We start from the raw sequence: 20430 nt of genomic DNA on the forward strand, positions 1-20430 counted from the left end.
GCAATAAGTGGTCCTCATATAACATATAACAGAGCAATAAGTGGTCCTCATATAACATATAACAGAGCAATAAGTGGTCCTCACTTGCTGAATGCAACCAACAGCTGTTTAACTGGACTGAGGCCCATTCAGCAGGAAGGAAATCTTGCCAAGTAATGGAATTTCCACAATCTTCCAGAAACTAGTAAGGAAAAAGCCCTTAAAAAAAATCTACTGCCAGCACTTTGCTAGACCAGCAATAATACCTAACTACATTCTAAAGCTTATCTCTAGACCCATAGGAAAGCGTAGCTTTCACCCCTCATCAAAGAAACAGCTCCTCACAGAAAATGGAGACCATGACAGGAAACCACAAAAAGACACAATGCAAAGATCAGCAGATCCTGGAGAGCTCAGCCCCAATGGTTACATCTCTGTCACAGCTGCTACATTCATGGCTTCAGAAATGTTGAGAAAAAGGGGGTGGAGAGATTGTAAGAGTCATAATACGAAGAAGGCGGCTGTGAAACTGGCTCTCCTGGGAATGGCTGCATAAACAAAACTGGAACTGTAGCAATATCAATGTACATGTTAATGTGGAAGTAGGAAGTTTTTGTGATGTTCCACCCTTAACGAAGAACTACAGGCAACTGATGACTGCTGGGAGAAGGAGAATTAACATCTCCCAAGGATGATGTCCAGTTAGGGGTGGTCAGCCTTGAAACTATCTCCACACAAATGACAAAGATAGACTAAGCCAGTTTTACACACACACACACACACACACACACACACACACACACACACACACACAGCTGGGAGGGTATAGAGGGAGGAAATGAGTGATGAAGAGTCACTGTTGCCTAAGCCTTGCTTAGGATGCTTTTTGTGAATCACTCAATAATTAAAAGAAGAAGTAACAGCAAAGTGTCAGATTTGAGGGCTGAGAGACAGCTCAGTCTTATACCTTGCTGGCCATGCATACATGAGGATCATAATCCAGTTCTCACACTCATCTAACAAGCTGACCCATGAGTAGGCAGAGACAGGAAGATGCCTGAGACTGGAGGACGAGCCATCCTAGCATAAACAGTGAGCCCCAGATCCTAGTGAGAACCTTTGTCTCTATAAAGTAAGGCAAATGGCCATTTTGAGTGACAACACTGGAGGTTGTCCTCTGTCCTCCATACATGTGCACCAGCACATGAACACGTACATACACATGCAAATGTGCACCAGCACATGAACACGTACATACACATGTACATGCAAGAAGTGCCGATATGTCAATACCATCTCTGTCCCCAACCCTTGAGAATAACCCAGTCCCAATTCTTAGAAATATTCCCTATGATTCTTGGGTGCACCCAAGATTTTGATTCAGCTTTCTGAGTCATTCTTTCTTGTTCATAAGAAATAGTTCACACACTAAATTCCTTCATACCCATGGAAAGTCAAAGGTCCAAAACTTGTTTACTTTGAAAACCCAGTCTTTCAATCCATAATGAAAATTTGTGATTCCCTGTATAACAAATGATGATCCACTCTGCTGGACAAGGGTCGCAAGCACAAAACTTTTTCACAAGAGGATCCTAACTGTTTTAGATTACACATAGGGTGAAACACAAGCCCAGGGCTCTTGTGAGTGCTGCTGTTTACCTGAGAGCATAGCAGCACGCCTTTTAGATCCTTGTAAATCTTATTGTTTAGGGGAAATAATCTAGAAGACCCTCATCTCAAATCTTGCAGAAACCTTGACACCAAGACTTTGTTTTGCATGCCCTGATTTGAACTCAGATGCCACACTTAGCAGGCAGCTCTCTAGGTCTGATGACTGACCCAAGACCTTGAACTAGGCAAGCAAGCACTTTGTGGAGAGACACTGCGGGGGGTGAAAGGGAGTTCTATTTTTAAACCTCCCAATCCCAACTATGTACACTTTTGCTCAACACTGCTTGAAATCAGAGAAGTAGCTTCTTCAACGTGCTTCCATCCTGCTCTCATCACCAGGTAGCTGAGAGAAGTCACCTGATGTCTTCGGTAGGATTGCTGCAAACCTCTTAACAACACCCAGGCTTGAGTGCTGTTTACACACACTTTCGTTTTCAACGTCCTACCAAACTTTCCACAACCACCGGCCAGGTCAACCTCTGCTTCTGCCTCCAGCAACAACGTGCGGGCTGCCTTCCCCACCCTTGCTGTCAGTCTTCCCAAGTACTTTCATCTCCCGCTCCGGTCATTTTTCCCTGGTTTGTTTTCTAATACTGCATTTAAAACTACCCGCCAAATTAGTGCTGTCAAGATACGATCACTTCTCACCATGCTCACGTGTGGCCATTGAGGAAGCTGAGTAAGTAGTAGGGTTGAGATAGCCTAGCTCACAGGGTTGGCAAAGAGGAACTAATGCTGATACTGGCCCTGAGCTCATTGGGCCTGGGCCTGGTTCTACTCCTCATGGGTAGACTGGGCTTTGCTCCAGCACAGCAGTCTCTGCGTCATCACAGTTTTACACAATGAATGTTTCCCAAGAAAGGGGAAGCTTCAATGCCTTGATAGGTCCTGGGCCTGAAACTGGAGCTGACAACATTTTATACTCATGCCAGCTGAAGGCAATGGTCAGCCAGGCCCAGGCCCTACATAGATTTTAAAAAACCATGTGAACATGTGGATGTGTTACAATCCATCATCTTAGGACATGGCAGGTTCTCAATATAACTTCTATAAAATCTTGCCTATTGCTTACTTAAAATATCATTCTAAGGCCTACATTTGTGGTACACAATCTAGACCAATAAATCCAGAGGCGTGGTCCTGGATCTGAAAATATCAGCTCACCATGTCTTGTTACTCTGCTTTAATAAAAGGTTTCTCGGGTTTAGTCTGCATTTTCTAGTACTCTGGCCTTGAAGTTCATCCCTGCTACATTTTATCATATTATCGCTTCTTTTCCTCACTCACTACCCTACCCATTTGACCACTTTTGTGTTTTTAGGTTTGTCTCCAGGCATGAATTAAAGTGTACTTAATTCCCTAAGACAAGTTTATAAAACAAAGTAGCTATTAGTATATCCATCCTCAGCCAGCAGCTGCCATGACCAGAACCACACAGAGGGCAAGTATGTGGGCAAAGCAGACTTTTCTAAACAAATTTCCCAGTAGAATTTAAAAGAAAAAAAAAACAAGCCAAGTATGGTCACTTTATCTCCCCAGTTCACTGGTCTGTAAGAACAGGACAGTGCCGAAGATGACGCTGCCTTCGGACTATGGCAGAGTCTGATTCATTTGAGAATTACACAAGTAAAACCCAGGCCAGCCTCTATCAGCACAGCGGACTGAAGTGCTCATGCTTGGTGGCATGCCAGGGTGAGTCTGCCTGCTGGCCTGAGCTTCTGAGAGCGGGACCCCTTGAAATCTTTGACCTTCAGTTAGTAACCTGGCACAAAATGAACCGGGGATGAACTTCAACTCCAGTTCGACCTGAGCCCCCTTCCTCACTAACTATTAAAGCAGAAAGAAAAAGACAACAACTATGGAAATACACAGGGGAAATAATGATTCATAATTACTGTCAGGTGGTAGACACAGAAAGAGAAAACAGACAGTCATAAACATTTCTGTGCACCCAGTGAAGGCTAAATCCTTAAACGGTCCTTCCAAAGACTGTGCTCCGACAGCTCATTATTGCTCAATGGTGGGACAGTCAGGTTTTCTATGTAGCTATGGACTTGGGCTCAAGAAGTTAAGTAACACCCAAATGTCATGCAGATACTACTGCGCTCCTGTGTCCACTTGACCCAAAGTCGAATCTTCCAATGAAATGTATTCTTTATCTCAATGCATCTCTTCCGTCCCTTAATTCTATTCTGATTCTGCAACCTGTGGCTACAGAAGTCAGTTCAGTTTCTTTAATTCAAGCATTTGAAAAGCTTTTCTGCACACATATTCCTGCTAAATTCATGAAGCTAGAAATTTTGATGACTCTCTTCCTAGTCAATCTCCTGCCTATAGCAGTTCCATTAACAGGTGATTATCTTCTAGCTGTCTACTCCGTATATTTTTGAGCACATACAATACGTTAAAATATTCTGTTTTATTTTTCTTTTATAATAAAAATTAATATTAAGTGTTCTGAAACTTAGCTTTTCATATACTATACCTTATACATACTATATCAATATTTTGATCTACTCAATGGTAGTGACTACATAGTATTTCATCCTATGTATATATGGTAACTATTAAAATATCATCAATTGATGAATACATAGGTTGGATATAGTTTCTTATTATTACAAATAATTATTTAGTTCCAATTTTGTGCTTGTATCTGTCTTTGCTGGGTCGGTGCAAAAAGTGAAATTTTTTATTTGAAACTTTACTTTTAGAGATACTGGCAATTCTTTTCTGCAAAAAATGACATGCTGCTTTATGAGTTACCAGCTATGTGTCAAGAACAACTTGCCCACAAGTAAATATTTAATTCTGCTTTTAAGGAATTAGAAAAAACTCACTAAAATAATGAGACTATTGTATAAACTTAACTAAATGACCTCTATCGTTTCTACAAGTTTGCATAAGGACAATTTCCTAAGTCATCTTGTGTTCAAACTCTAAAGACCAGGTGGGGTAGACAAAACTTTCCTAATCTGAGGCAAATGTAGATATTGAAAAGGAAGAGAAGAGCATTTACATCTCTTGTGTAAGACAGGAATGGGAAATGTAGCAGATAGAAGTCAGTATTTACATTATACTGGTTATATTTATATTTATATTGCTAGCATAGCAAGCCTGAACTTCACTATAGTGGCTCTAAGCTATTAACTAGGGCTCTGGCGAAGATTTGTTGGGTTTCTACCCTGTAGCGGGCTCCGTTCTAGGGCTGGGTATTCGAGTGAAGGAGACAAACCAGGACGCTGTACTTTCATACACTCTAGGCTCAGGGAGACACATACTCATTAATTAAATATTTTAAGAAGAATGATTTAACAGTGTTTTTGGAGATACTGGGGAAGGGGAGGAATACTTGACTTGGAGACAAGGCGAAACTTCTGTGTGTGCACATGTGTGTGAAGCCCGATCACAACCATGGGTGGATTGCTTCAGAAGCAAGCCACTGGTTTTCTTTTTGTTTTTTGTTTGCTTGTTTGTTTGTTTTGAGACAGGCTCTCTTGTTGGTCAAAAACTTGTTGATCAGGCTAGGCTTCCCTTGCTATCCAGCAAGTCCAGAGAATGCCCTGCCTCTACCTCCCCACTGCTGGTACCAAGATGTGCACCACCATAGCCAGCATTTTTTTTTTACACAGTATCTAGGGATGGAACTCAAGTCCTTGTGCTTACGTGCATGTGTTTGACTGGATCTTCCCAGATCAAAAACTCTTGTCTCGTGAATACTAACTTACGAGATCCTTTCTCATAGTCATTACCTTCAGTTCTTGCAACTACCTTGTAAGGTAGGCGTCACTTTTGTCCTCAAAGGGCAGGATTTGAACTCATGTAGACTTAGTACAGAAACTGAAGCGTGGAATTTTTGTCGCCTCTTAAAAGTCTCTTCTTCTACCTCTTTCAGTCCTTCCTGCATTGGATTTCACCACTGACAAAGGATGTACTTTGAGCTTAGATAAAAGACTCAAATCTCTGCCACACATCATCTAAACATTACCAAACTGGACGGCCAGTGACTACGCTTTATCTTCAGAGTGATGCATATAAAACCATATAAAAAGTGCCTAGCAGCCGGGCGGTGGTGGCGCACGCCTTTAATCCCAGCACTTGGGAGGCAGAGGCAGGCGGATCTCTGTGAGTTCGAGGCCAGCCTGGTCTACAAAGGGAGTTCCAGGACAGGCTCCAAAGCTACAGAGAAACCCTGTCTCGAAAAACCAAAAAAAAAAAAAAAAAAAAAAAAAAGTGCCTAGCAGAAACCCTGGCACAATGTATGTCGCTGTCAGTTGCTGAGTCCACAACATGCTTGGCACTGTGCTAAGATGTGCGTGTGTGTGTGTGTGTGTGTGTGTGTGTGTGTGTGTGTGAATGTCATAAATATTAAATCTGTGTTTTTCTTCCTTGACATGTTCTACCCAAACCTGACTCTTTGGAAATTAAACTGGTCAGTAAAAACATCTCCTGTTCATAAAACCAAAAATCTTTATAGCAGTGAGTTATAAGGAACTGCAATTGTTGAGAACCTTATGTATCTCTTAACTTACAGAGGCAAAGTACTAATGAGGAAAGTAAAGTCCTGAGCTTAACTCACAACCTAGAGAGAGGTTTCCTCTCCAGGAAAAGAAAAAGTTAACACAAGAGCTACATGTAAACATACACACATGCACACACACATTTTAATATATATTATTTTCCAAACCAACCCCATGAACTGTAAAGTTATCTCCTTGAACCCTTTATGCTTTTTTGATCTTTCAAAACTGAAAGCTCAAGAGAATGTTCGTACATATTAACTGAGCTTTACAAAAATAAAAATTATTTTCACAATTATTTTTCAAAATCTACACATCAACAGCACAGCAACACCCTTGCTTAAAACTGTTAAGTCAGGAAGATGTGATTCCAAAATGACGTCACCTCATTCACTCATTCAACAAGAATCCAAGGCCTTTCTCCTTTTATGTTAGCTGGAATGAAGCAGAACTGAAGAATAACATCCCATTTCTGACTACAGAATTCATGGTCTAGTGAGCACAAATAAACCCAGGAAAGGCAGCCATGATTTAGATATGTGAAGGACTACTTCCAGAGTGTCATGATTTATTTAAACCACATAGAAATGGCCACTATGACACTGGACAGGGAAGCCACTGCTTTTCAGAGCACCGAGTAGTTGTGTGTGTGTGTGTGTGTGTGTGTGTGTGTGTGTGTGTGTGTGTGTGTGAAATAAAGTCAAATATGTTCAGCATCACTGAACTTCAGAGAAGGACTGGAAATCTGGAATATCTACTGAACCTAATAAATTACCCAAATATATACCTGCCTCTCCTCCTTCTTCAAATTCCTCTTTGACTCACACACAGCATTTCCCTAACAAAAATGCGCAGCTGTCCACAGTGAGAGGGAGAACGGTGGGAAAGAGTGAGCACATAGCTGAGGCAGGTACCCGGGCTCTATTCTGCATCGATATAAGCAATATTGATTTCCAGATGATCCACTCCATGTCTCTCTTACTGCCCACCCCGTTCTGTTACTGCAGAGCACTGAATCGCCTGTGTGTCCGCTTGCTCCCACTGAGAGGCCCGAATCACCACACAGCAATATCAATCATGCCTTTATGATTCATCCAGACTAAAAGCCTGAATTGAAGTGATAATGCACTAACCTGTCTCCAGTTAATGGCAAAATAATGGTTGCTTGAGAAGAAAACACAATGAAGGACAATCTCATTTCAGGGCTGCAAAATAAGGAAAGAGGCAGTTAAAACATTTTTCAAAAGAAATATTGGTACAATCCCGAGGCTGAGCCAGGGAGTCTCATCTCAAATGAGTCTCCCTGAACACTCCCCGCTTCCCTTAAATGGAACTCTCTAAGTAGATCCACTGACTGCTCAGCCTTGCTCTCTGAGTACAGTTCTTTTTTATGTAATCAGTGCTTCTCAGCTCTCAAAACACTCCTCCACGACCCCCTGAGGCTTATGTCTAGAAAGAGAACAACTGGAAGGATTCTAGGCTGCTGCAAAATCTTTTCTTAGAAAAATGTTTCTTCTTTGATCTTCTACTTCATCTCTTTGCAGAAGGCCAGGCCCTTTGGGTAATTGATATGAACTCCTAGGGGCTAAAGAGAAGCCAGCCTGACTTAAGTCATGATAAGAGTTCAAACAAAACTCCTCCTAAAGCAAGGATACTTAAAGCATGAAGAAATCATTGTTTTATTGGGCATTTTCAGCTTTCCGATCTGTCTTCTAGACTTCAGGTACACAGTCACTCCTGTTTCTAGAAAAGTGTATGCAAATACTGCTCAGCTCTGAAACTAAGATATGAAGTGAAGCCAAAGGTCATACTTTTGAGCACTGTTGCCTGTCAGTCATCATCTTTTATTCATTTCCTGAGACATTTAATTAGTAACTGAGTAAGTAGACTTGAGCCAGAGAACAGTATATGCTATAGAAATCCAACTTGCAAACCAGACTCAATGAAAAAGAGCCGCCTAGTCGTCAGATGTTACACTGAGACGCTCCACTGCTTCTGATTAACACTGTACGGCATTCCCAGCACACTCTAGGACTGAACTGGAAATTTATAAACAACTGTCCATTCCACTTTGACGGTTGCAGATACAGGGTCTTGTTTATTATTCTTTCCTAGACTATGTTACCTCAGAGCCTGCCCAGGAACCAGAGTGCTCTCGTTGGCTCCTGACGCGGGAGACTGATGATTGAACATGGACAGGCATACATTTTTATAGGAATAGCTCTACTGCTTGCCAATAACCGAAAGCAGGGATTGCCTAGGCCTCTACAGATTGTTTGAAGTTACTTGCAACATGACTTTCAAAATGTTTTGATCATCCGAGCCTGTTTTACAGAAAACATTTGGGCTCACAAGACTGAAGGAGGCAATATTTAATGACACAGCTCCGATTCGTGTCCTTTCCATTATCCTGATAAACTTGCACTTCTTCCCCGGCATTTTTTTTCCTTCTTCCAAGAAACCGAGGGGGAGCCACAAAAACATGGTTTCCAACGGTTATTTTTAAATAGGAGATGCCACTAATTCCTAGTTACTTCTAAATAAGAGACTAAGCTGGATTTCTTAGCAGTCTTGCTTTTTATAGGCGAGGAAAACAGTGTTTGCTAGTGAAGCCTCCTGCATATATAGAACAGTTAAATTTTAAACCAGCCACACACCCACACATTGTGTAAACATGACTCGTTTCTTTAAACACACACACACACACACACACACACACACACACACACGTGCTTTTTCTGTTGGTGGGTTATTAGCACATGTTCATTTAAAGTTTCCCAACACTTTTTCTCCTTTTGAATGTGGAAGTTTACGGTGCTAAGGGTGTGGAATTGAAAATGCAGTATGGATCCTCTAAGAATAAAACTTATTTTTTTTAATGCAATAAATTATGAGAAAGCATAAGTCAAACTCAAAACAGATGAAAACTGGGAAAGGAAAAGACATTAAGAGTTGCGTTTGAAGATGTTTCCTCACGGCCTGGGCCAAGTTTCTGGGAGCCAGATGAAACAAACCTTCAAGGGACAGCTGAAAGACTCCAGGGAACATGTGGACAAGGGCCACCTTGAGACGCTTAAAAGTCAACATTTCAGGAAAGGTCTTCCCTACGAAGGATTTTCAGAACAGGGAGACCAGGCTTTTGATCAGTTTCCTCTCCAATACCAAGAAGAATGAACTGGGGAGACATACCTCACAAACCTTTCTGTAAGCTGCTGGACAAAATTATAAATCTCAATCCAGTTATTCGCAACACTCCCGGACCTGAAAAAAGAAGACAAACGGATCAGCAAAACATGGGGCTAAACTGCTAATGTTTCCTCAGTTTCCTAAGGCTTGGGGCGGGGGTCCTGGCCCCTCTTCAAAGTGAAGTACAGGTTCACGTTCGGAGCTGAAACTTCACTGTCTGGACTGAATCCAAGAAGCCAAGACCACCACACTTCTCTGGGGGCAGCTCGCTTGTGACTTGTTGAGAGTGAGACCCGGCTTTTCAAAATAAAAGCGCAAGCCCTCATTTCTGAGGAAATGCAAACCACATTGGGTATATTAAGGCTTTTTTCCTGGCTCTATGAAAGCGCTGTGATCAGGACAAAATTAGGCAAACTTAAGAGAGTCCAAAGGGGTGTAGGCGAGTGTGATAGAGGCACCAAGGAGCTAAAAAAAAAGTCCTGGGAGTGAAACAAAGTGCAAGTAACCACAATCTCATTTTCCAAGAGACCCCACTACTAAATTAAGCAGCTCTCTGGAAAGCCTAGTGGTCCCTGGCTCCCACTACCCTCCCCAGCTTTTTGAAAGGAAGCAGTAACAGGGCACCCTAGGGAGAGTTCTCACACCCCTTCCCCAGAACCCAAAGACATTTCAGCTTCAGTCCCAGCTGACCCAGCGTTGCCCTCACAGGATGCCCTGACCCCTTCACTCACTTGTCCAGGACGAAGTACAGATCGAAGGCTTTTTTGCAAGAGGGCTGCTCCTGGGCGTGCAGCAACGACCCCGGACCGCCCACAGCCAGCAGCCACAGGCCAGGGAACAGCCAGCTCCCAGGGCTGCGCGCCCGGGACCGACCCGTCACCATCCTGGGGCCGGGGCCCGGCAGCTCCCACTGGCTCACAGCCCCTTGGGCTCCTGTCTCCGGCCTCTGGGCTCTCGGGTCCGCAGAGCTGAGATGCGAAGAGGCGGAGTCACCAAGGACTCACTCTGGGGTCAGAGGCTGAAAGGGACTGGGACGCTAACTCCAGGCTCAGCGCCACCCGACAGCGGCCACCGAGAAGGGAGAGAGGGAGGTCCTGGAAGGACAAAGGGAGTCTCTGCGGCCGGCACAGCTGCCGCCGGAACTCTGGACAAATCCCAGTGGGAGCGCGGTCCAGTCCTCCCCCTCCGGATTCGGGAGAGCTGCTGCAGACAATAAGGCCCGAGGCGACAGCTCGCTGGATAAGTTCCTCCCGGGCTCGGGTCTAGTCTTTAGCGCCAATCCGGGGCCGGAAAGCTGACGTCTAGCTGCGGTGGTGAGCTGGGGACAGACTCCGGGGGACCCCACGATCGCCGCGGGAACTCAGCCGAGTCCTCCCCTTCCGCCTCCCTTCCTCGGACCGCCCAACTCCTCGCGGCGCTTTACAACTTTCTTCCAGGCGCCAGACACCCGCCCGGAGCCACGGGGCGATCCTCTGCAGGCGGGGGATGCTGAGCGCTCGGGGGACCCCAGGACACCCCAGGCCAGGGTGCGCAGACCGCTCTGCTCGCTCGCGTGAGGCAGTGTGAGCCCGAGGGCGGGGCGCCGGGAGGAAGCCCACAGAGCCACACAAGCACACTTGTGGGTTCGTGCTGAGCGGCGGATGACTAACGCCTGCCAGATTTCGGAAGAGAGAGAGAGAGAAGAGTTCAAAAAAACACAAATGTCCTCTGGAAACTAAACATACCCAACTCTCCCGCAAACCTGGGCCGGGCGGGTTTTCCCAGCTGTGCTGCCACAGCCCCTCGCGTGGTTTGGAGACGCAAGACCAGCTGTCTCCTGGAAAGTGATGGCCTTATGGCTCATCCCTCCTCACCCTTCACCCATCACACACGACGTAGTGACGCAGCGCTTAGTGTTTAAGAGAGGGGACTTCCTCTTTTCTTTCCTTTAAAAAAAGGCATTCATTTGTTTCATTTCTTATTAATTCTTTGAGAAGTTCATGCGGCGTATATTGATCGTATTTACTCTAACAACACCTCTCCTTAACTTCTCTTAGCTAGACCCTTTCCTCCCTACACACGCCCTTCAACTTTGTGTCTCTTTTTTTTTTTTTTTTTTTTCCCCCCAAGAACCCGTAGACTCCAATCTGAGCTGTCCTTATTTATACTCCTGGGTGTGGGGCCATCCACAGGAGCAGGTTTGACCTACCAAGAACTACATTCTTAAAGAAAACTCCAACCCCCAGAAGCCATTGATTGTGCATAGTTCCAGGGTTGCGGGTTGAGGACTCATGAACCCTTTCTCTTCCATACTAAAATCATGGCGGGCTTGCTCTTGTGCCGGTCTTATGCAGGCAGCCACAGCTGCTCTGAGTTCCTTGAGTACCACAGTCTTGCCATGTACAGGAGACAATGCTTCCCTCTGGTCCTCCCTCACCTCTAGCTTTTCTGATCTTTTTGCTCACCCTCACTCGAAACCGCCACCCTTTCAGGATTGAACCTGCGCGTTGAGGAGGGGTGGGATTTGTGGTGGAGCATTCGGCTGACATTTAGGCTCTTCGCTTTGACCAGTTTTGAGTTTCTGCATTGACCCCTGCCCCTACTCAAAGAAATGTCTCAGAGGAGTTCTACGCACTGCACAGATCTCTTCAGAGAACTTAAAAGGGCGGTTTGCTTTATTGTCCTTTATTCTCCTCAGAAAAGTAAGTTCACTCCTGTGAGCATGGCAGGAGTTCTCCGCAGACTTACAGTATCAGATGTTTCTTTCTGCAGTGTGGGCCTTAAAACCAATCAGAAAATGGTTGTTAGCCGATAGCATTTGTACCATTATTATAGGCATGGGCGTATCTTGCCTTGCTAGCCATTGCGATTTTTAGACCTCATGGATAGGTAGAGTTGTTGATTGCTTTTCTCCCCTGGAAGCTCACATAATAACTTCGAAGACTGTGAGAGCTAGTCTTCAGGGAGACTCCAGGTCAATTCCAACTAGATTCCTCAAAGTTCAAAATGTGTGGTGTCTTCAGCAGTGGAATCTTAACATCAAATTCTGGTAGGCAACCAAGAGCATCGGCAATGGTATTGATTCAGGGGCCTTTGGGACACCTCTGACCAATAACTTAAAGGGACGTTATCCACACCTGGCATCTCACCCAGCCAAGAAAAACAAGGCGACAGTAATCGCTGGTAATGGGAAACTATATCTCAAAATGTTTTGTCCCACTCTCATTGAGCTCCAGTTATCAAGAATTTCACCTTGAAAATGCTAAATAGTTGAGGAGATAAATATGGACAACTTGTAAGCATTGAACAATGTGTATATTAATGGGCACAATTTTGTGTTTACGTATGGATCAAAAAAAACAAATTTAATTAATAGCAATAAGACTTTATTTGGGGTGAGTTTGTCTGCTCTTGCCAAAGTCCTATAGGAGCTTAGGTGTGTATGCAAATTTATACTTACTGACCCTGAGCTCTTGCTCCTCTCTCCCTCCCCTTCCCTCTCCATCACACCCACTGTGACTTCCACACTTGCATTTGTCAAAGTAGCTCTTAGAGCTTTCAGTGTTGCTGCTACACAGTGATTGGCTGATGTGAGGTACCACCTCCTCCTTTACAATTTAACAGTTTCAGTGCTTTATTATAAGAGGTTCCTGAGGTGCTGATAGACAGCTCTTTTGCATGTTTTGTTTGTCACCACCTATACTTAACCTTTTATTTATGATAGTTTTGATTTATAGCCAGATAGGTCAATGTCAGCTCTTTGAGGACAGGAGACAGTCACTTTAAGGAATATTTATTAAGGACCTATGATGTCCTAGGAACTGTTGAGCTAATGCACAGAATTCTGATAGCAAATGCCTTTCGTGAGACTTGCAGTTGGGTCTCCATTTTCAATTTTACTTTGAATTAAAAGAAAATTACACTTTAAGTACCTTTACCAACAAACACCATACCAGTATATATAACCTGATAAAATTCGAGGTGTATGAAGTGTGGCAAAAACTGTGAATGTGGTTGTTTCAGGAAGCAATTTGAGCAGGTGTGGTACAGGATGCTGCCCTTGATAGGGAACTTGAACTTTTGTTAATTCTTTTGTCCCTAGCTTCTTGACTCATTGCTTGTTCATCTTTTGGACTTCACAAACTAGACAAACAATCTGTCTTCTTTTATACATAAATTATAATAAAAATACATGTTATGTACTCAACATTTCCTTGATTACAAGGCCAATAGAAGTAATTGATGTACTAAAGCATGTCTCTCATGGTTTCTTGGTTGGTTTGTGTAGGTGATGAGCTCAGCATGGTTCTAGAAGTCTTGCATTTCCCTCACTTGCTCTTGTAAGATTTACAGCAAACCAGGAAATGACCTCACACAGCCCAGATCAAAAGTCAATCAAATCACTTTCATGTAATAAATATTTGTAGGCAAGTCATTAGTTATTAGGGTAACCAGCTGTCCTGATGTGTTGCCGATTGTGGAGGGTACAGGGACATGGGGTAGAGCTAAAACTAGGTCGGTATTTCCCTGGGAGTGTCCCTGGCAAAGGCTGATGCTGGCCATGCTTTTCATAAGCAATAATGAAGGAGGATGAAATCCAGAACACACTTGGGAATCTCTCCAGGCCATGTAGGGCTAAGACAGCAGCAGAACTTCTCTCCTCTGTCCCTGTCCAAACTAACTTTCCTTTCTCCCTAAGAATGGGAAAAGGAGCTCAGAATCTCAGGGACTGAGCTGGGAGAAGTGGAAGGGAAGGAAGGAAGAAGAGATGAATACACATATGTATGTAGGTAGCTATGTATGTGTGTATATGTATGTATATGTGTATATGTATGTATGTGTGTATATAAAGAGGGGAACTAATTAGAATAAATTCATATAACAAACTAAAAACATGAATCATCTTTCTAATTATTTGAGTTTATATATGAAGAAAATAAATCTGGTGACAAACTCAAAGTTTGAATATATCAACTTATTATAGAAAAGCATAAATAAACCCAAAAACATTAAGCCTCAATTAAAGAAAGATAGAATAATAGAATAATGTGAGTTTATGCCTGGTGCTTATTGGTTTTTACTGGACTTTTACTATAGATCATTTCTACTGCCTAAAGATCTGCTATGGACTCATGTTTCATCTTACGTAATTATTTATGAACTGATCTCTGGTAACCGATGTTTATTGATACTTAAGAGATGGATCCGTGGTGAAGAGCAGAGACTCCACTTGCAGAGGACTGAATTTCAGTTCCCAGCACCTAAATAAGGAGACCCACAACTTCCAGCAGCTCAGCTGGAAGGTATCCAAGGTCCTCTCTGGCACCTGTGAGCAACCTGCACATGCATGTAAACCACACAAAAAACCCATATGTACACATAATTTAAAAATAAATTAAAATACTACATACTCTGATCTCAAGAAATGTGCATAAAAATTTAATTTGTTTCTGTTTTCCTTTCACCAACAAATAATAAGATAACAAGAAAATAAGTGACAATAATGTAAACCATTTTCAAACACTTTTTAGGTCTAAAAATTCAAAATCTGTATCACTTACAAGTAGGCTTCTTTGCTTGACATCCATAATGATAGACATGACTCTCTTGGATGTCTAGTACTAGAAGTGATTCATATACACGTCACATGGGAGGTGATTCATTATATAGTATCTAAAGTGATTCAGAGGATGAAGATAAATCTTTGCTACCTACAGGTGACAAAGCCTATTTCAGCTTTTACCAGGCATGGTCATAAAAGAACTAAATTTTCCCTATGTCTGAACTAGTTCCTGAGAGCAGTGTTGGGAACTGTCCTTCCCTGAAAGTTCTCTGTGTCTGACGACAAAGCATTGAAGGAGTATTAGAGGAGGATTCTCAACATCAGCATTTGAAAATAGACGCTTAAAACCCAGGTTCCTCTGCCTCTGTTTCCACCAGTTGCTGCATGAGGGTTCTATGGTGATATTTATGATATTCATCAGTCTGACTACAGGGCAAGGCAAATTCGGGCACCCTCCTCTATTGCTTAGGGTCTTACTGAGGTAATCCTGGTGAATTCCTGGGAATTTCTCCAGAGTAGGTTTCTTGCTAACCCCATAATGGCTCCCTCAATCAAGATATCTCTTTGCTAGATCTCATCTCTGTCCTTCCTCCATCTCAACTATACCATTCCCTCAAGTTCTCCTTGCCCCTCCCTTTTTCCTCTCCTCTTCCCCTTTGACCCTCCCTTTTTCCCCCCAACCCTATGTTCCCAATTTTATCAGGTGATCTTGTCTATTTCGACTTTCCAGGTGGATCTATGTATGTTTATCTTAGGGTTTATCTTGTTACTTAGCTTCTCCAAGATCATGGGTTATAAGCTCAATATTATTTGTTTATAGCTAGTATCCACTTATGAGTGAGGACATACCATATTCATCTTTTTGGGTCTGGGTTACCTCACTCGGGACAGTGTTTTCTGCTGCATCGGAGCACTGGACTAAGCTCCCAAAGTCCAGTTAAGAGTGGAAGAAGTTAGAATGAACAAAAGGGTCAAGAGCATGATAGGTACACCCACTGAAATAGTTAACCTGAGCTTATGGGAGCCCATGAACACCAGCCAGACAGGGAAGGAACAAGCACAGGACCAAACTAGTTCCTCTGAATGTGGTTGACAGTTGTATGACTGGGTCAGACTGAGGGGCCCCTGGCAGTGGCACCAGGATTTATCCTTACTGCTTGTACAGGTTTTTTGGGAACCTATTCTCTTTGGAGGGATATGTTGCTCAGCCTAGATAAAATAGGGAGGGCCTTGGACCTTCCCCAAAGCAATGTGGCTTAACCTCTCTGAGGACTGGATGGAGGTGGGGTAGGAGGGTAAGTAGAGGGAATCGGAAGAAAGGAAGGAATGGGAACTTGGATTGGTATGTATAATGGAAAAAGATTTTGTTTTCTTTAGAAATAAATAAAACAAGACTGACAACTGCAGGAAAAAAAAACATATTTTGGCAATTAAAAAAAAAAAGGACAACACCCGAGTTCCTAGAAGGAAACAAGAAACCAAGACCGCATGGAGGAGGTATGTAGTTGGAGGCTGCCTGTTCATTCTCCCAGCTGCCCAGACTTGAAATAATCACACAGAAACTGTATTATTACAACACTGCTTCGCCTATTAGCTCACAGGTCTTATTGGCTAATTCTTATATCTTAAATTGACCCATTTCTATTAATCTGTGTATCACCACGTGGTTGTGGCCTATCGGTAAGTTTCCATCCAGTGTCTGGTGTCTGTCTCCTGTGGCAGCTACATGACTTCTTCTTGATTCTGCCTACTCTTTCCTATATGCTTGGAATTCCCACCTTGCCCTATTCTGTGCTGCAATAGGCCCAAAGCAGATTCTTTATTAACCAATGGTATCCACAACATACGGAGGGGAATCCCACATCAGAGGTGAACTGGGGAATCCTCTCAGGAGCAGAACCTATGAGAAGGAGACAGGCATGATCTCAAGCAGGACATGAACACAAAGGAAGCCTCAGCAATCTTTAAAGGTAGCTCTGGATTTGAAATGGTCATTCATACTTGTTTGAAGGAGAACACAAATAAAGTTATCCCACACTAGCTCTGAGTTGGGTATAATAAGGGGTTCTTTATTTAAAGGGGGGACTCACAGATCACGGTCTTCTATATGAACAGGAAACAGGGATGGAATCCAGCATCCAGGTATGAGAGAGGAGAGAGAGCAAGCAGACTGCACAGACTTTTTGTTACCCAAGGTCACGTCCAACCTGGTCCAGCCTCTCAAAAGTCATTGGCTGAAGGAGGTTACCCATCACTTGTTCTGAACTGAGGAGAGAGGGGAAGGTCTGGGTTTTGTGTTCCTTCATAGAAAAGTCATCAAATGTGGACTGCCCCTCAACATCCTTTGACGAGGCACAGTTATGAGGAATTCAGTTGTGAGCTGTCACTGGCAGTTTCTGAGAGTGAGGGGATGCTATAACTGCAGCGTCCAGACATCACAACAAGTCAAAGCCCTGAATCTACTTGGATGAAAGTCATCTTCTGTGTGACTTTGGGCCTTCACAAACCAGCTTAGGATTAGATGGGCATGGTGGAAGATAATATGAGTAATGAGTATGAGATAATAAGATCAAATGAGTATTAACTTCCTACTGTTCTTTCTGTAGTGGCCCTACTCCAGGTCAGCTGCTCGTTTTTCAATGGAGTTATTCTAATAGTATTCCATCTCTCTGTGTCTCCTATACCATTTCTCAAACATAAAATGGATTGCGAAAATTACACACTTACTTATGTAATCTCATTGGAAATGGAATCTCATTTCCAAACAATTTATGACTCTCCACAACTTCCTGTTCCCCTCACAGGCAAGATTGTGTTTTCCAGTCTTACCTCAGTTTATGTCCATTTTTTCTGATGCACATTCTGTGTGTCAACGCTCTCTCTCCTTTACTTCTCTTCCATTCCTTTGCTGAATAATTCAGCCAAAAGTCACTGGGCAAGGCCAACCAAATGGCTATGGAGCAGCAGCGCAGAGCAGGCTGACTGAGATTGAGTGGAGTAAGAAAGATGCCCAAAGTGCCCAGAGAGGTGGTGTGGCATTGGTATTGGAACCTGTGAATGGTGAAGAAGACATCCACCTAAGACAGTGGTGTCTCTTCATGAATCAAAAAATAGGCCTGCAAATGAAGTTGCCATGGAACACTGAAGTGTCTGAGCCTCAGAAGATTAGGAAGACCTTGGTGTGAGAAAGCCTGTTTTGGAGTTTGGAACAATTCCAACCATGTGAAGCAGGATCAGGACCACAGATTCAGGGTCTGAGGAAAGTTTGTACTTCAAGTTTGACCTCTTTTGCAACATCTAGTTGGAGAAAGGCAGAAGGGTTTAAAGTATTGAAATCATTGTCTACAATCAATGTAAAGGGCACTAAGCTCTCTCAGGAGGGGAAAATCGCCATGGCCCAGTCACCTTCCAAAGGTCCCATTTCTGAAAATCACCAAGTTACTTTTGCCATGATGTTTTATCATAACAACCATAACTATAACTAGGGCAGAGTGTAACTATTTTTGAATAGGTTTTAAAGAAGTTCAGCATACATTGGTTGAGATGGAGCCACACTCTTCCATGTTTCAATCATTGACTAGTTCTACTGTTGTTGAGTAATAGTATATGCTGTGAACGTGGCACAGTTTGTTCCACCACCTATCTACTGCTTTGAATGCAAATGTACCTCTGAACCTTTATACGTATCAAAGTTAACATCAGTAGCAAGGATACAAAACTAAGTTATGGGACTGGGGAAGTGTCTCAATCAATAAAGTGTGAGGGCATGAATTTGATCACCCACTTATACATAAAACACAAGTGCAACAGCACACATTTGTAATCTCAGTGATGGAAGGAAAAAGCAGAGTACCTGAGCTAGCAGGTCAGTCAGTGTGCTAGAGGTTCAGTACAGTTCTCTCAAAAAATAAGATGGATTCAGCAGATTGTATAAATATATGCACATATGTGTGTTATGTATGCATACCACACACATATGCAGCTAACAATAATAATAAAGGAAAAGGAGCCTATCAACTTGAACATGAGGGGGCATGAGTGAAGAGTTCAAGAAAGGGTAGCCAACCAGGGGATGGAAGTAGGCAGCTGTAGGCAGACAAGGACACTAATAGTGTCCTTTGCTTTACAAAAGCTTCTAAGTTTCAAGAAGTCCCATTTATTTATGGTTGCTCTCAGTGTCTGTGCTACTGGGATTATATTTAGAAAGTGGTCTCCTGTTCTCATGCATTGAAGGCTATTTTGTAATGGTAAAGGTAAAATGCTGTGGTTCCCTGAGTGATTGCAGTGAGCAATGGGCCATGAGACCATGCCACAGACGGATAGGCACACCACACAGAGTAAGGTTGGATATTTATTTAGTAGTTTATGGAGGGGAAAGGGGAGAGGGAGAGAACAGCAGAAAGAGAGACACAGAGAAAGGGGGAAAGGGGAGAAGGGAGAGATAGAAGCTGTCTGAAAGAGAGAGAGAGAGAGAGAGAGAGAGAGAGAGAGAGAGAGAAGGAGGGCATCAGGCTGGAAACTGAAGATTGGCAGATGGGGGAGGGAGTGGGCATGGTTTGTCTCTTAAAGGGACAGAGTAGACCATTACATTCCCTTCTTTTTTTATAATAAAAAGGCGGGAGTTTAGGTGCAACAGGTTAAAGGAATTGGGGCAGCAGGTTCTCAAGATTTCTTCCTGCTTATTTGTAGGTGTCATCTTTTGGGGGGGAACCTGAGAAGACCAGGTACTGGTCACATCCTGATCTGCTTGCTCATGTCCAATGTTTGTGGTATGGAAATGGCTGGTGTCTCTTACACCTGTTTAAAGTATCTGTAGAACAGAGGACAAAGTTAAGTTAAGGAAAAAAAAAGTTAGGACCAGGGAATTGAAGGGGGTGTATCTGACCTGTTTAAGGTGGATTCTTCAATTTGGTGCCCTAGAACTCATGAGAATTCTTTGGGTTTGTGAAAACAGAAGTTTTAGACATATACATTCTATAAACAGTACCATATTTATGTCAGAATGACTGTGACATAGTTTTGCACAATGAAAAGTATTTTTAAGACTATGGAAGGCAGCATAAGAGAGAAATTTGATAACTTGTATTTTTCTTCACACCTTTATAACTTGCAGGTCTTGTATTTGTATTTTACTGAAATTTGTTTGGTAAGGTTATCCTTTTAAACTGACAAAACCTCTCAGCTGTCAAACTGTATCAGAGATCTTTGAGAAGGATAAAATTTTACTTGAATTATTGATTTAAAACAACAGAGAGCTACTTGGTTGGCACCTAGAGCTATTCCTCAGGGTTCTCCATGGTCACTGAAGATCATATTTTCCTTTTGCTGTTTAACACAGGGCCAGAAAATCATCTGGGCTACGAAAACTGTAGGAAGAGAAGCCTACCTTAACCTGAGCATTTAGGCTGCCAATTACAGTGATTCTGTCCACTATCTAGTGATCTTCAGTTTATATGAAAGGCAGTTTTTCCCAGTGGTCAGTGCTTGGCAGTTGAGGCAAATTGTGCATGGATGTTCTGTGCCTATTTGTCT

At 43.0% G+C, this 20430-nt stretch overlaps 1 protein-coding gene across 1 annotated transcript in view; it reads right to left on the reverse strand.

Moving 5' to 3' along the window:
• Antxr2 (ANTXR cell adhesion molecule 2) overlaps positions 1 to 11233 on the reverse strand; it is a 177292-nt gene extending 166059 nt beyond the window's left edge. Inside the window, exons 1-3 of the mRNA XM_026785367.1 lie at positions 10088 to 11233; positions 9360 to 9431; positions 7304 to 7375 (exon numbers count right to left, since the gene is read on the reverse strand). Coding sequence (XP_026641168.1) covers positions 7304 to 7375; positions 9360 to 9431; positions 10088 to 10239 — 296 coding nt within the window. The 5' untranslated portion in view covers positions 10240 to 11233. The remainder of the gene's footprint in view (positions 1 to 7303; positions 7376 to 9359; positions 9432 to 10087) is intronic.
• Between the last annotated feature and the right edge of the window lie 9197 nt (positions 11234 to 20430).

Source organism: Microtus ochrogaster, linkage group LG1 (genome assembly GCF_000317375.1).
Source record: "Microtus ochrogaster isolate Prairie Vole_2 linkage group LG1, MicOch1.0, whole genome shotgun sequence".
NCBI lineage: Eukaryota > Metazoa > Chordata > Mammalia > Rodentia > Cricetidae > Microtus > Microtus ochrogaster.